General features: G+C 52.6%; 4 protein-coding genes across 4 annotated transcripts; 2 read left to right on the top strand and 2 right to left on the bottom strand.

Moving 5' to 3' along the window:
• Nucleotides 1–1,114: 1,114 nt before the first annotated feature.
• Nucleotides 1,115–7,615, top strand: LOC128267232 (proteasome-associated protein ECM29 homolog). The gene is made up of 9 exons (XM_053004033.1): nucleotides 1,115–1,142; nucleotides 1,247–1,377; nucleotides 1,452–1,565; nucleotides 1,638–1,756; nucleotides 1,821–2,477; nucleotides 2,539–4,466; nucleotides 4,553–4,736; nucleotides 4,811–7,242; nucleotides 7,313–7,615. The coding sequence occupies exons 1-9, from the start codon at nucleotides 1,115–1,117 to the stop codon at nucleotides 7,516–7,518; spliced, it is 5,799 nt and encodes a 1,932-aa protein (XP_052859993.1). The 3' UTR covers nucleotides 7,519–7,615.
• An 80-nt stretch (nucleotides 7,616–7,695) lies between these two features.
• On the bottom strand, nucleotides 7,696–9,258 carry LOC128278451 (probable cysteine--tRNA ligase, mitochondrial). Its single transcript, XM_053017181.1, has one exon. It carries the CDS (start codon nucleotides 9,256–9,258, stop codon nucleotides 7,696–7,698), a length of 1,563 nt encoding a protein of 520 aa, XP_052873141.1.
• A 296-nt stretch (nucleotides 9,259–9,554) lies between these two features.
• LOC128269297 (cytochrome c oxidase assembly factor 5) lies at nucleotides 9,555–10,103 on the top strand. Its single transcript, XM_053006727.1, has 3 exons — nucleotides 9,555–9,725; nucleotides 9,785–9,883; nucleotides 9,957–10,103. The coding sequence occupies exons 1-3, from the start codon at nucleotides 9,621–9,623 to the stop codon at nucleotides 9,996–9,998; spliced, it is 246 nt and encodes an 81-aa protein (XP_052862687.1). The 5' UTR covers nucleotides 9,555–9,620; the 3' UTR covers nucleotides 9,999–10,103.
• Nucleotides 10,104–10,139: 36 nt separating this feature from the next.
• On the bottom strand, nucleotides 10,140–12,618 carry LOC128278450 (uncharacterized). The gene is made up of 2 exons (XM_053017180.1): nucleotides 12,459–12,618; nucleotides 10,140–12,397 (listed from the first exon to the last, which is right to left on the bottom strand). The coding sequence occupies exons 1-2, from the start codon at nucleotides 12,616–12,618 to the stop codon at nucleotides 10,140–10,142; spliced, it is 2,418 nt and encodes an 805-aa protein (XP_052873140.1).
• Nucleotides 12,619–13,577: the final 959 nt, after the last annotated feature.

Raw genomic sequence — 13,577 nt, 5'->3', positions numbered from 1 at the left:
TGCGGATGAGCGATGTTTAATAAATGAACCGAAACCTAACAGAATAACTAACTATTTTCGGCCGAAAAATAACAACTTTTTCACTAGCAGCCACAGCAAGCCAGAGCCAGACGGTTCACTTTCTCCTGCAAATTTTCACCTCACTTCTTCTGATGTCTGACATTTGTGTGTAGTAACACTACTAATTGCTTTCGCGCAGGCGCACACGGACCCACCTGAAATGCTTTGTTATTCCTGTTTTCTGAATGAAACTTCACGCAGAAAGCTATTGAATATTGTGGGGGGCGCCTGCTGATTCTGTGACTCTTTGTGCGTATTATTTAAACAATTGGCACGGAAAATCCCCATGCCAAAGCAAAGGCTCTTCTGCACACAGGCAAAAGGCTAACGAACTCGGTTGGCTGTCACAATTGGTTGACAATCGGCTCTGGCAAAGCACAATGGGCTAAAGAGAGTTTGTTTTGATCTGACCACAGCAACTTACCGATCACCTGTTGCGCGAAACTTATCGATTGACTATCAAAAATGCCGGTTTGTTTTTTTTCGGCAGGCTTTCCACTGAAGCCACTGATTCCGAAAAACAATTTAGTTTTCGTTACAAACTATCAAGTAGAGCTGTGGACAATGAATTCCGGCTCCGTACAACACTTATTTTAGCGAAAGTAGCGAATTTGGTTTGTTTTCGTCTACGCCTGCCTTTGCACAATGTGACAGCACGTAAAAGGCCGATTCAAGTGAGCTTGAACTGTTCGTTTGTTGGTAAACGAAACAAGCTTAATCTCCGACTAGCAATACCGTGTCTGATTTGGTTGTGAATATCAATTTGTTAATTTTAAGTTCCATTAGGTGAGAAATGTTACCGGAATAAGTAGCACATCTGTTAATCGAAGGGATTTTGCGTTCAAGGCGGCACCATAAACGTACCGCAAACATTTGACAGCGAAGCTGTTGAAGGAGTTTTGAAGGGAAGGGAAAAGCAGTGTTTTCGCATCACTCTGAAGTTCTGCTTATTGTGCCGTGTTAAAGAATCGATTATTTTGTTTACTTGAATTACATTGCACAGACATAAATAAACTCGTAATTCGATTTGCTTTAGACTTGTAGCGTCACTAATATGGCCGGCAATCCCGCGGAAGAACTAGGTACGATCAGCCATCGACACGATCGGCGCGTCGAAGTTGGCACCTAATCGATGACGGTGCATTTTGTGTGATGAATGGAAAAATAATTTTACAATCCCCTACAGAACTGCTGGGGCGTGTGTTGCTTCGCTTAGGGCTGGCGGACACGGATGAACAGTTGCAGAATACGATCACCAAGTTTCTGACGCCGGTACTGATCAAAATCACGTCACCGAATGAGAATGTTCGGAAGAAGGTCTGAATGCCCTCTCGGGCACCTACAAGCGTATGGTTTGAAGCACTCATTTGCTCATGTTTCATCTTCGACAGGTTATGGAGATTCTGACTCACATCAACAAACGTCTGAAGTCGCGGAATCAAATTCAAATCCCACTGGCACCGCTGTTGGCGCAATATCAGCAAGCCAACTCGTTGTTCCTGATCGTGAGTAGCACCCGCCCGGGAGTTGTGAGCGCGTTGCCTGAGTGACCCTTTTTCTGATATTTATTTTTACAGAACTTTGCCATCATCTACATTACGATGGGCTTTCCGAGGTTGTCGGTTGAGGAGCAGACGGAGATGGCACCGGTTTTACTGAACTGTCTCGAAGGGAAACCCGAAACACACCAAGACAAGTTGGTTGCCGCGATTAAATGTGTGTGGCACGAGAACTCAAATGTCCTCCTTTTCGCGTTCCAGAATCTTGATGCTTGTGCTTCCCCTGTTGGGTGAAATAAAAATTCCAGACAATCCCGAGAGCCGCGCCGAGCTGCTGGGGCTGTCGAGCAAACCGCACACCAAACAGCAGCTACTGTCCATCCTGATGGACGTGCTGTTGTTGCCGTACGGTTTGCCGCTCCCGCTACCGGACGGCCTGGTTCCCGAGGGGATGAGTGTGTACACGTTCAAGCGCGTCACAGTGAAACCACCGAAGGCAGAAGAACACGAGCATCTCAAGAAGGGCATTGTTCGCTTCCTATGTGGGGGCATCTTTCCCGAAACGGAAATTCTTGCCCATCTCGTGGTGGCCTCGGCCGATACACGGTTCTCCGTGGCGACACCGGCCATTGGAGAGCTGAACAAAATCTGCAGCTCATTAGACTGGACCGATCCGAAGCTGTGCGGTCCTCTGTACACCCTGTTTACGGGCAACGGTTCGAAGGTGCCGGACCGAAAGACGAGCGGCGTGAATGCCAGGGTCCGGCAGAAGCTGCTGAAACATTTGCTCAAGTGCCGCGGCAATGGCATCATTACGGCGAAGGGCATGCAGGTGATTTTCGAGTCCCTGTTTGGGGATAGCACGAATGCCAAGTGCAAACTGTTGGCACTCCAATTCGCTTACAATCTGATCAACAAGTAAGTCGGCGGGTCGTTGCGTTCGTTGCCGGCTGTTTATCTGACCCATTTCTGGTTTCAGTGGCCAACCGGATTTGATCAATAAACTGTCGCCGGTGCTGCTGACGGGAATTTCCAAGCTTATCGGTCCCTCATCGGAAGAAACGCCCGACGTGAAGATGGCAGCGTACAGTGCCATCGCCCAGCTGGCCCTCGTCTGTCCCGCGACCTTCAATCAAGACATCCAGCTGGTCGGTGAGTATTTCGCGCACCTACAGCAAGTACCGGTCGACATGCAGTCGTCTATTCGCGAAGCGCTCGTCGCCCTGGCACAGGCCTTCGATTGGCGCAAACAGCCGCCGTCGGAAGCGGGCAGTTCGCCGATGGAAACCGACGAAGGGCCGGTGCGCAAACGCTTCACACCGAACGCCAACCAGAAGCTACTGCTGGCGCTGCTTGGCGAAAAGGCGGAATCGAAGTTGAACGTAGTCCAGAATGTTGCGTCAGTGTTTCTGACCACGTGCTTCCCGGATTACTTTGTACCGGCACGCTACCTGCTGCTCATAATCTGTGGCGAAAGTGCTCAGCTGCGCGAAATGATGACCACCTATCTGTACGGTGTTTCGAAGAAGGACCACATCAACTACGGTGCAATCGTATCGGTGGGCGATGACGATCGTCTAGCGGCGAAGGCAAAGACGAAGGCTGATGAAGACGGAGCGAAGATGAAGAAAAACTTTCTGTCAAACCTCAACGAACCCAAGCGCATCGTACTGCCGCACTTCCGGGACATGATGGAGTACGTGGCATCGAAGACAGAGCGTAAAGTGGCCACCATCGTCGATCGGCCGGGCTATGGGAAGATCAAGCTGCCGTATCGATTCGACACGTACATCGAGATACTGGACTATCTGCGCATCTGTCTGCTGTTTGACGCCGGCGTCAACACGCACCCCCGGGACGATGAGCAACTGTTCAAGTTGAGTGCCTTTCTGCGCACGGCAGCCGAGGACGATGGGCAGCGAAAGACGCTGGAGAAGTACAACGATCTCGTCCGTCGGCTGGTGATCGTGCGGAAGGGTTTCACCGAGCTGACCTGCCTGTACGATCTGGTGAACGGTATCCCGGATGTGCTGGTGGGTGCGAACCGTGATCTGCTACCAACGCTTGATGGTTCGCTAAAGGAAATCTCCGAACCTACGCGCGCCCTCATTGCCAAGGTCTACGGTGTGCTGCTCGCGCACGTAAGCGAAGACACCGAGTTCGATCGTCAGATTAAGGAGCTGCAAACGCTCGGTACCAAATCGCTGGAAACACGCCACGGTTCCCTGCTGGCCGCCGCCAATGCCGTGTACCGGAAGCTAATTCTGCGACGCACTGCACAGTCACACACCGAGGGCGAGTGGGACACATTGAGGGAACTCGTGGAACTGCTCGTCCAGTTGCTGACCGATCAACAGTCGCTGCTGCAGTCGGCTGCCATCCGAAGCTTGTGTTTGATCGGATCCCACACGGTTTTGCCGCTTCCGGATGAGCGAGGCGAGGAGAAGCAACGATCAAAGGCGTATCTTTTCGATACCCTCATCGCACTGCTGCAGAGCGGCCACACTAAGGCCAAAATCCGCGAAGACAGCGCCCACTGTCTGGGCTATCTGGCGATCGGTGATTGCGACTACTTTTCGCGCAAGGTTCTGGAACGTTGGTTGGGGCTGCTGAAGCTGACAAAGGATCCGGCCTTAAACATTGCCACCGGGCAAGCACTGGCCCTCACGCTGCAGGGCCTTCCGAACACCGGTGCCCCGGAAACCGAGGGCAACGTGGATGACGCGACGCTCACCTGGTTCCTGATCGAGCTGATCAAACAGGTTAACGAACCGCACGCCTACCTTCGGCAGACCTGTGCCATTTGGCTGCTGGCGATCGTGAAGCACTGCAAGCAACGGCGCCCGGTGCTGGAGCAGCGGAAAATCTTACAACTTGCCCTAACCGATCTGCTATCCGAGGACAATGGTACGCGTTTTCGAGTGCGTTCGGGGGGAGTTACGCTTACGCGGCCACAACTAATCGTTTGCAATCTTTCCCACTGCACCTCCCAGAACTCGTCCAAGATGTAGCCTCCCGTGCCCTCGGCATTGTGTACGCGTTATCGGGTAGCGTGCATCAGAAGGAGATGACCGAATTGCTGATGGATCAGCTGATCGGTGGCCGTCGTGACGTGCGTAAGGTGGCCGACGATACGAAACTGTTTGAGGAAGATTTTCTCGGTAAAACACCGACCGGGTAAGTGACGGATGGTGCCCGGCCCGGTTGTGGTGAAGTGAATTTTGACCGCAAACTACCCGTCCTTCTTGCAGAGCGAAAATGTCCACCTACAAGGAACTGTGTAATCTGGCGTCGGATCTCAACAAACCGGACGTGCTCTACGAGTTTCTGCAGATTGCCAACCACAATGCGACGTGGAACAGTAGACTGGGTTCTGCGTTTGGTTTGCAGGCGGTGTCGAAATCGGCCACACTGGAACCGTACCTTGGTAAGATTGCACCGCGCCTGTTTCGCTATCGGTACGATCCGACGCCCAAGATCCAGAACTCGATGATGAGCATCTGGGATTCGGTTGTGGTCGATTCGAAGGCAACGATCGAACAGAGCTACTGGGAGATAATGGAGGACGTGACGACGAATTTGACCTCGAACGAGTGGCGTAAGCGCATGGCGTGCTGTCTGGCGGTACGGGATCTGATCAAGCGGCCCGCCGGTCTGAAGCTTCGGTCGGACGAACGGCGAGGGTTGCCCCCAAAGGATGCCGTTGTGGCACCGCTGCCGTCTGGGGAGGCGAATGCCACTGAAACCACTGTAAAAGCGATGGATGTGGACGAGCAGGTTGAAGTACCGGAACCGGAACTGCAGCTCCTGTGGAGTCAACTGTTCCGCGTGATGGACGATTGCCACGAAGACACCCGGCTGGCAGCGGAAGGTACGGCTAAAGCGCTGAGCAAAGTGTGCGTCGTCGCCACGTCCAGTGACCACGGCAAGTCGGGTCTGAATGTGGCGAGCTCGATCATTCCGTTGTTCCTGGAAACGGGCGTTACGCACACCGTTCCGGAGATACGACGGTTGACGATTCAGACGCTTTCGCAGTTGATCGATTCGGCCGGGCCATTGATTACGCCCCATTTGACCAGCCTGGTGCCGTGCCTGCTGCAGGCGACCGGCGATCTGGATTCGACCAAGCTGGCCTACCTCTCCACGATGGTGTCCGGCCAGTCGAGCAGCGGTACACAGGAAGCGATCGATTCGGTGCGTGCCGAAGCGGCCAAACAGCACTACACGATGGAAACGTTGGCCAAGTGCATCCGGTACATCGATTATGCGACCCTCGAGCGCATGACACCGGCCGTGCTCGATGTGCTGAAATCGAGCGTGAACCTCGGCTCGAAGGTGGCCTGCGCTCACTTTATTTGTCTCGTGTGCATCCATCTCGGGGCCGAAATGCAGCCCCTTTCGGGCAAATATCTTGGTGCCTGCTTTGGCGGCCTGTCCGATCGTAACGCGACCGTGCGCAAGTACTTTGCATCCGCCATCGGGCATCTGGTCGGTTCGGCAAAGGAGCAGTCGGTCGTGCGTTTGTTCGGCAAGCTGCAGGAGCTGTACTTTGAGCAGCAGGCATCCCGCTCGAAGGCGGTCCCGCACACGATACAGGCGATCAACAAGCGGCACCAGGAGGTGCTGAAAGACTACAGTGCCAACGTGCTGCCGCTGGTGTTTTTCGCCATGCACGAGGAACTGACGGAGGACAGCAAGTCGACGGTGGAACTGTGGCAGGAGCTGTGGTACGAGATCAACACCGGTGACGCCGGTTTACGGCTGAACTTGGACGCGATCGTCGCGATACTGGAGACGAACCTAAACAATCCGTCCTGGGTGCTGAAGGCTCAGGCCGGTGCCGCGACGGCTACACTGGCCACGAAGATACGGGACAACTTGGACGACTCGGTCCGGCTGCGGTTGATCGATCTGATACTGGCCAACGTGACCGGGCGCACGTTTCAGGGCAAAGAGCGGCTACTGCAGGCGATGGCCAGTTTGTGCAAGCGGCTCGACCAGAACGCCACCCCGCACGCACAGCAGATAGTGGACACGGTAATGAAAGAGTGCCGCAAGGAAGAGCCCGTCTATCGTACCCACGCGCTGCGATCGCTGGGCAACATACTGGACGAGCTGAAGGTGGACCGATTCGAGGAGCTGTACAATATGGTGTGGCATTTGCTAGACAAACCGCAGCGTGACCATCACGACGGGGCGAGCGAGAAGGGCAGCTCCTCGTCCGGCGGAGGATCGTCCAGTAGCACCGGCGACGGTACGCTATCGTCCGAGGAGCGCAACAAGCAGATGCTCATCTCCGTGCAGCTCAAGGAGACGGTCTGCGAGACGCTGGGTAAAGCTTGGCCAGAAAATTCGATCGAAACGCAACGTCGCTACCAGCAGATGTTTGTGGAAAAGTGTGTCCAGTGTCTGAAGCTAAACACCCGCCCGGTGCAGCTCTGTTTGTTGCAAGCTCTCGGGCGTTTCCTGGAGCGTTTACATCTTTTGCGTAAAGCGAAATCGTTGCCCTGCACCGAAGAGACGGAAATGGCGACTGACAACGGTCCGGCGACGACATCACTGGCACCGGAAGGAAACCGCGAGAAGAAACCTAAAGTGGAACTCTCGGCCGACGGCGGTGATGAATCGGGCATTTTGGAAAGGATTTGTCGGCTCGTTCTGTCGGCGATTGTTGAAGTGGCCTGTAAGAACGTGATGGGGGGACGTGGCGCTGGTGGAGCAGTGTTAATAATTTGGCTTCGTTCTCTTTCCAGCAATCCCTCACACGGGCCTCAAAAAGGAAGCGCTCAACATTTTGCTCATACTGGGCAACAAACTGAAGGCGAAGGAAGCGGGAACGGCGGACACGGAGCTGTCACTGGTGCGGCAAACCTTTGCCCAAGTTCTGCAGCAGCTGCAGAAAGATACGGCACCCGAGATCAAGTGTCGGCTAAAGGATTTGGAGGAGAAATTGAAGTAGATGGCCCCCGCCCCCCCGGGAAGCAAACAGATTACTTACATTATTTGTACAACATACAACACAACTACTTTGTACGTGTTGAACGCGATCAACAGATTCTCACATTAAAAGTAAAACGCATGCATATTCTCGATTGAAGTTCATCGTGCGGCGCGGTTTATTCTTCCTGCTAACTCTCTAGCTCCAGCTCCAGCTAGTTTCTTTGCCGTGATCTTTCACTTCCACGCCTGCGGTTCGCAAACCGTCTCGCAACTGATCGCAAACCCGGTACAGTTGCGCATCCTTGGTCTCGGCTGCCCTTTGTCTTATTTCACTACGGATCTTTACCATCTCCTCAACAAGTGCTCTTGATTGAGCCGGCTTTCCAGCGACCAACGCGGTGCTGTCTGGCGAGTTTTCGATGGTTTGCAAACCGAACGCATGTAGCTGCTCTCGAATGTATCTCGTCGCGGCCAGAACGGCACCAACATTGGACGCTCCGATTAGGTGCGATTCGCACGCATCCCGCTCATTTGTATTCATCGTTCGCTGCACAGTAGAAACCAGATCCGCGAGTGCCAACAGCGAGCTGGCGGTGTTGAAATCGTTGGCCAAGTGTTTGTTGATGTTGGCCTGCACGTGGAGCAGACTGTCAAATAGAGCACTTTCCGGTGCCGCACTGTAAGTTGCCGGTTTCCGTCCATCGACGTAGGCTTTGGAGTCATGGAAAAAGGTTACAAACTTCCGCCAAACGTTACTCGCAGTAGACATCGTCTCGGGACCATATTCGATCGCGCTGCGGTAATGCGAAAGGAGGCACAGCATGCGAAACTCGTCGGCACTGTGCGCGCCCAGCAGTTCCGCGATGCTGATGGTGTTTTTAAGCGATTTGGACATTTTGTGTGTTTGCCCCGCCAGATGCAACTGGCCGGTGTGCAGCCAGTGCGTAACCCAGTCCTGCACACCGTGGTAGCAGCAACTTTGCGTTTCCTCGTTTTCGTGGTGCGGAAAGCGCAGATCCAGTCCGCCGGCGTGAAAATCTAAACGCTGGCCAAATATGTGACTTGCCATGGTGGAGCACTCGATGTGCCATCCTGGCCGACCGTTGCTGAAGCCAGCTTCCCACATCGGTTCGTTCGGTTTGGATGCTTTCCAAAGGGCAAAATCGGAAGGATGCCGTTTGTGGCTGCCGTCAGTTGTTGCCGCCGTGGCCGACGGTTCCAGAATGACCTTCTGCAGCTTTCCGTACCGTTTGTACTTTCCCGTTTCGAAGTATACCGATCCGTCGTCGGCACGGTAAGCGTAACCCTTATCGATCAGTGTCTGCACGAAGCGCATTATGGCTGGAATGTGGTCTGTGACGCGCAGTTTAACATCGGGTGGCCGAACGTTTAGCCGCCTCAAATCGGTCCAGAACTCGGCCTCGTACCGATGGGCCAGCTCTTTCCAACCGGTTCCACTCTCTTGGGCTCGCACAATTATTTTATCATCAATATCGGTAACATTCATCGCAGTGACCAGTGGTAGTTGGAAGTGGTGGCGTAGAATGCGTTGTAAAATGTCCAACCGAACGTAGCAGCTGGCATGGCCAATGTGTGCCGAATCGTAGACCGTCGGGCCGCAGGTGTAGAATGAGAGGTAAGGTTTTTGTCCGCCGCGCAGGCCCACTTTTTCCTTCGTTCGACCATCGTACAGCCTCAGGTCAGCAGCGGGTTGTTTATTTGAACAAAACCTTCGTATCCACAGTGAACGTTGATACATGTTGCGGTGTTGAACTGAACTACTTCATACGATCAGCTGATTTTGGCAGCAAACAGCCGGTAAAACCTTCGGCGTCCATCGATTCCGTCTCGAACTGTGCGGGAGAAAATTGGTTTACAATTTAAAATTATCTTTTCCAACTGAATGGTGAACACAATATTTTGCCTTTGCCATTTAATTTCCAGTCAAGGTTTGCTTTCGTAATTTTGTAACGCACTTGCTTTACCAAATATCCTAGTAGGCAACACTTCCACTGTCGAAAGAACTGTCATTTTGCCGGGGTTATGAAATGGCAAAACAAAACAATTGATCCTTCGCGTACCGTTGTTTCGGGGTTCTGTTCCTCTTAAAATCGTTTAAAAATGATGCGCTACGAGGGAAACGAAGAGCTGGCGGACAAATCGGCGTGTGCCGGTGTTCGTGCAGATTTGAAAATGTGTCTGCTCGCAAGCGATTGTTGCAAGAAGGTTCGTTAATCAGATGGAATAATGGTCCTCTGTAATGTAATGGTTGTCTGTTTTAGGAGAAGAAAACTCCCCGCGAATGTTTGAACCGCACCGACGGGTCGGTTCCGCAAGAATGCTCTGTACTACGAAACACGTTCTTCGAGTGTAAGCGATCGATGGTACGTCTAGGAGTCCCACCTTCCGATCAGTATTCTTTAATCGACAGATTCTTTCTCTTTTTTCTCCGCACAGCTCGATAATCGACAGCGATTTCGGGGCAGGAAAGGATACTGAGCAGTATTGTGTGGCCCGTTTGTGTGTTTATTGAACGCTCAATCAAACCATACATCTAGTGTAGAATCCATGCTTTAAGTTTGTAGAAACAGTTTCAAATTAAATTCCCACACCCTACCATTGCTCCGTGTCTCGTTCGATTCAAGTCCAACTGTTTTCCGAAGCGCGAGAGCGGGCCCCGGTCGAAATGCGATCCAATTCGCGGTCCAAACTTTGGCTCTTCTCGTACGACAGCTTACTGATGGTGCTAATGGAAAGTTCACTCAAGCTGGTGGCGGCACCCACGAACGGTAATTTTCGCTCGGTAGTGGCCACATCATCCGCTCGTTCGCTGAGCACCTGAGTCCGTAGCGTGTACTCCAGCAAGTCTCGCGTAGTATCCAGTGCCGGCGATCGGTTGCCGTGCTGGTGCGAAACAATTACCTCTCCCTCCGATAGACCATTCTCGATGCTGGAACAATCGTCCAGACTTCTGTTGGAGGTTGGCTCAACGGTGGGCATCGCTTGATCCGTCCCTTGCCGAATGGCACCCGTCTGCCTGATGTGGAAGCTACGCACTGATGAGGCCTCCGACTTTGTGTACGTTTTGCTCATGTCACCCAATTTTTGCAGGTTTTCTTCGATGCTTTGGCGCAAATTTTGCGTATCCTTCGCCAGTGCTTCGCTAAGTCTGACGCCTTCGTTGATCCCGCGTGCAGCCGGGATTGGACGTTCGTGGGCCCGAGGTTGCTCTGTGTACGATGTTTGCTGTCCCGTGTCCGCCGTGGTACCGATAGCAACGTCGACTAGCGTCGTCGGCTGATGCACGATCGGACGCGCCTGTCTAAGGTATCGGACAGGATCGAACGAATGGAATGGATTGTCAAAACGGTGGGCATCGGTTGCATCGGTGGGCTCGGGGAGGTTCATCGGGACGTCCGGCAAACCGGATGCGGTAGCAGGTCTGCTTTGTTGCCGCCCTCCTTCTGGAACGCTCCCGTTCAGCAGTTCCCGTTGGTTTAGTTCCAACTTTTCGTCGTTATATCGTGTCCAAATCAGGACCTTCTCCTCGACCAGCTTGCGTTTGTCCTCGCGCTGCTTCTGCAGGTACCGCTGGAAGGAGTGGTTGATTTTGTCGCTTTCCTTCTCGAGCTGTTCGATGGTTGCTTTGGCGTTCTGGATTATACCATTCGTTTCGTCTTCGAACGTGGCCAGCAGTTCGCGTTCCACGTTCTGCAGCACCTGCAATTTGCTTTCCTTCGTTTTCGCCGCCTTCAGTGACTCAAAGTAGCGGCTTTGCCGTTGCTCTTGCTTCTGCAGATCATCTCGCAGATTGGCCAGCTTACTGTCCACGTTGCGCTCCTGCTGGTGCAGTTGATCGAGCTTTTCATCAATCTTTCGCATGAAATGGCGACTTTGGCCGTCATCCTCCGCTGGCAGTGAAGACTCTTGCCGTTCTTCTGGAACCTGTTTGGCGGAGAATATTTTTTCCAGCTTCTCCTTATGCTCCAGCTCCAACCGGTGCAGCTTTTTGGTGTACTTTGCCTCCAGCAGTGCCTTTTCTTTGTCGAGCAGTTTTAAAATTTGCTTCTGCAGCTTCGCCACGTACTTTTTGCCGTGTTCGGTCGATTTTAGTTCACGCAGAAAATCCGTATAACTTTTCGGTTCGGAACCTCGCCCGGGCTCTGGGATCTGTTCCGAGGCGTTTTCCCGTAGCTCGCCGTCGTCGGCAGGCTTTCCGCCGACGTTGAGCGTCACGATCAGCTGTTCGAATAGCTTCGTGCACGATTCCAACCGTTCCACCAAGCGGGAAACGTTTTCCGAGCACACGCGAAGCGAAACGCCATCCTCATCGGCCGGTTTGCCTGATGCTGGGTCGGGTGCCGATGGGGTTCCGGTGGCCGCCCCTGCTCGGTGACTTTCCTCCAGCTGTGTGATACCCTTTCCGACGGCTTTCACACGATGCAACAGCTTCGCCACGTTACGGTGCAGTTTCTCTACCTCGAGCTGTTTCAGCAGCGCCCGGGCATTCGTTTGCTGGCGGGTCGTGCGCTGTAGCCGACGAAGTTTCGCTTCCTGCGACTTCACCGAGCATAGGATCGATTTGAACACGATGTACAGCAGCGAGTGGGTTCCCTGGGTTGTGCCCATTCGCTCGTACTTCTCTACCAGCCCGCCGTAGTGGTCGATGCCAAGGGCTTCGAATATCTCGCCTAGCTCGGCTCGGTCGAGCCGGAATCGGGGTGACCGGGTGAAATCGGGCAGCGTGTTCTTGAACGGGACCTCGTTCGTGAAGATCGACAGCGAAAAGTGGCAGTTTTGGGTGTACAAAAATTCGGCCACCAACGTGTTGAGCACAAGGACGAGCGGCGAAAGCACGATGCCCTGCTGGGTCTGCAGTTTGAGCGCTATTTTACGACCTACACCGAAAATAAGAGATAGAAAGCTCGGACCACTGTGTGCTATCAAACTCACACTTACCCAGTGACGTACGGCTCATTTTGTCGATTAAATTTTTCTTCATTTGCAGCTGAATGTTCGCTTCGATGCCCTCCTGTTCGATCCAGTGCTTGAGCTGAGCCTTCAGCTCCGCACCATCGATATCCTCGATATCGCCCAACGTGCGCGAAGAGTCCGGCATTCTGAGGGTCACCACCGAACGCCCGGATTTAAGGGGCAGCAATATATGTTTTTGTTTAAAAAATACGCAATCAACGGATGACGCTGAAATGGCCCAAAACTGCCGGGCTGTTTGTTTGGATTGTTTACCATCATTTTGATTGGCCCCGTTGCCATGGAGACGCAGCAAAAAGACAACACACGAGAAAAGGATACCTCTCAAAGGATGACGTTCGAGGACGCAAGGTTGCACACTAGCGCCGCCACCACAGGGTGCTTCGTTGGGAGAAGATTATTTTCGGGTATACAACAGAAAAGGAAACGCACGTTTAGACCATTTTTATGCTGCTTTATTTCATTCGAAACAGGAGTTATACTGTTTATGGTCGGTTTTGAAAACCGCCACTAAAGCCATGTTTGTTTGTTTATCCGCAAAGTTTGCGATTGTTGGCATATTCTACGCGTGTTGTTTGTTGGGTTTTAGCATCACTCTTCTGAATGATGCCGAAGCATCTCCTTTTTGGGTGGTTCTCGTTCAGTGGAGCTTTTCGGCAGGGGGGCTTAGGGTAGGCTATGTGAATAAATCAAGCAATCCGTTTAGAAAATGTACTACAGAAAGATCGGTGCAAAGTTTGCACGTTGTCGTACTACTTTATGGAAAATTATGGCTTTGAAACATTTTAAAGATGGTGTGAATCAAATGAGGTGGCGGAACTCGCAGATTAAATGTGATAAAAGTCCTTCTTTGCAGGGTGTCGTACCCATTTTCTTGCGTGAAATGAGCGGCTAGCGGCGACATCGGTAGCGGCAGCAGCAGCAGCGGACCAGCGAGTGCTGGGTTTTAGATTTAATTAACTCCATTAAAATTTATCAGTATCACAGCATTGCAAGTTTTTGTTTTAAAGAGTTTGTTTCCATCGCGGTTCGCGGCGTATCGCCACCGGACACCGTTACATTAAATTACGCGTGGGGCTTCGCTTC

Source organism: Anopheles cruzii, chromosome 2, assembly GCF_943734635.1.
Source record: "Anopheles cruzii chromosome 2, idAnoCruzAS_RS32_06, whole genome shotgun sequence".
Classification (NCBI taxonomy): Eukaryota; Metazoa; Arthropoda; class Insecta; order Diptera; family Culicidae; genus Anopheles; species Anopheles cruzii.
This window is presented reverse-complemented; position numbering and strand designations above follow the sequence as displayed.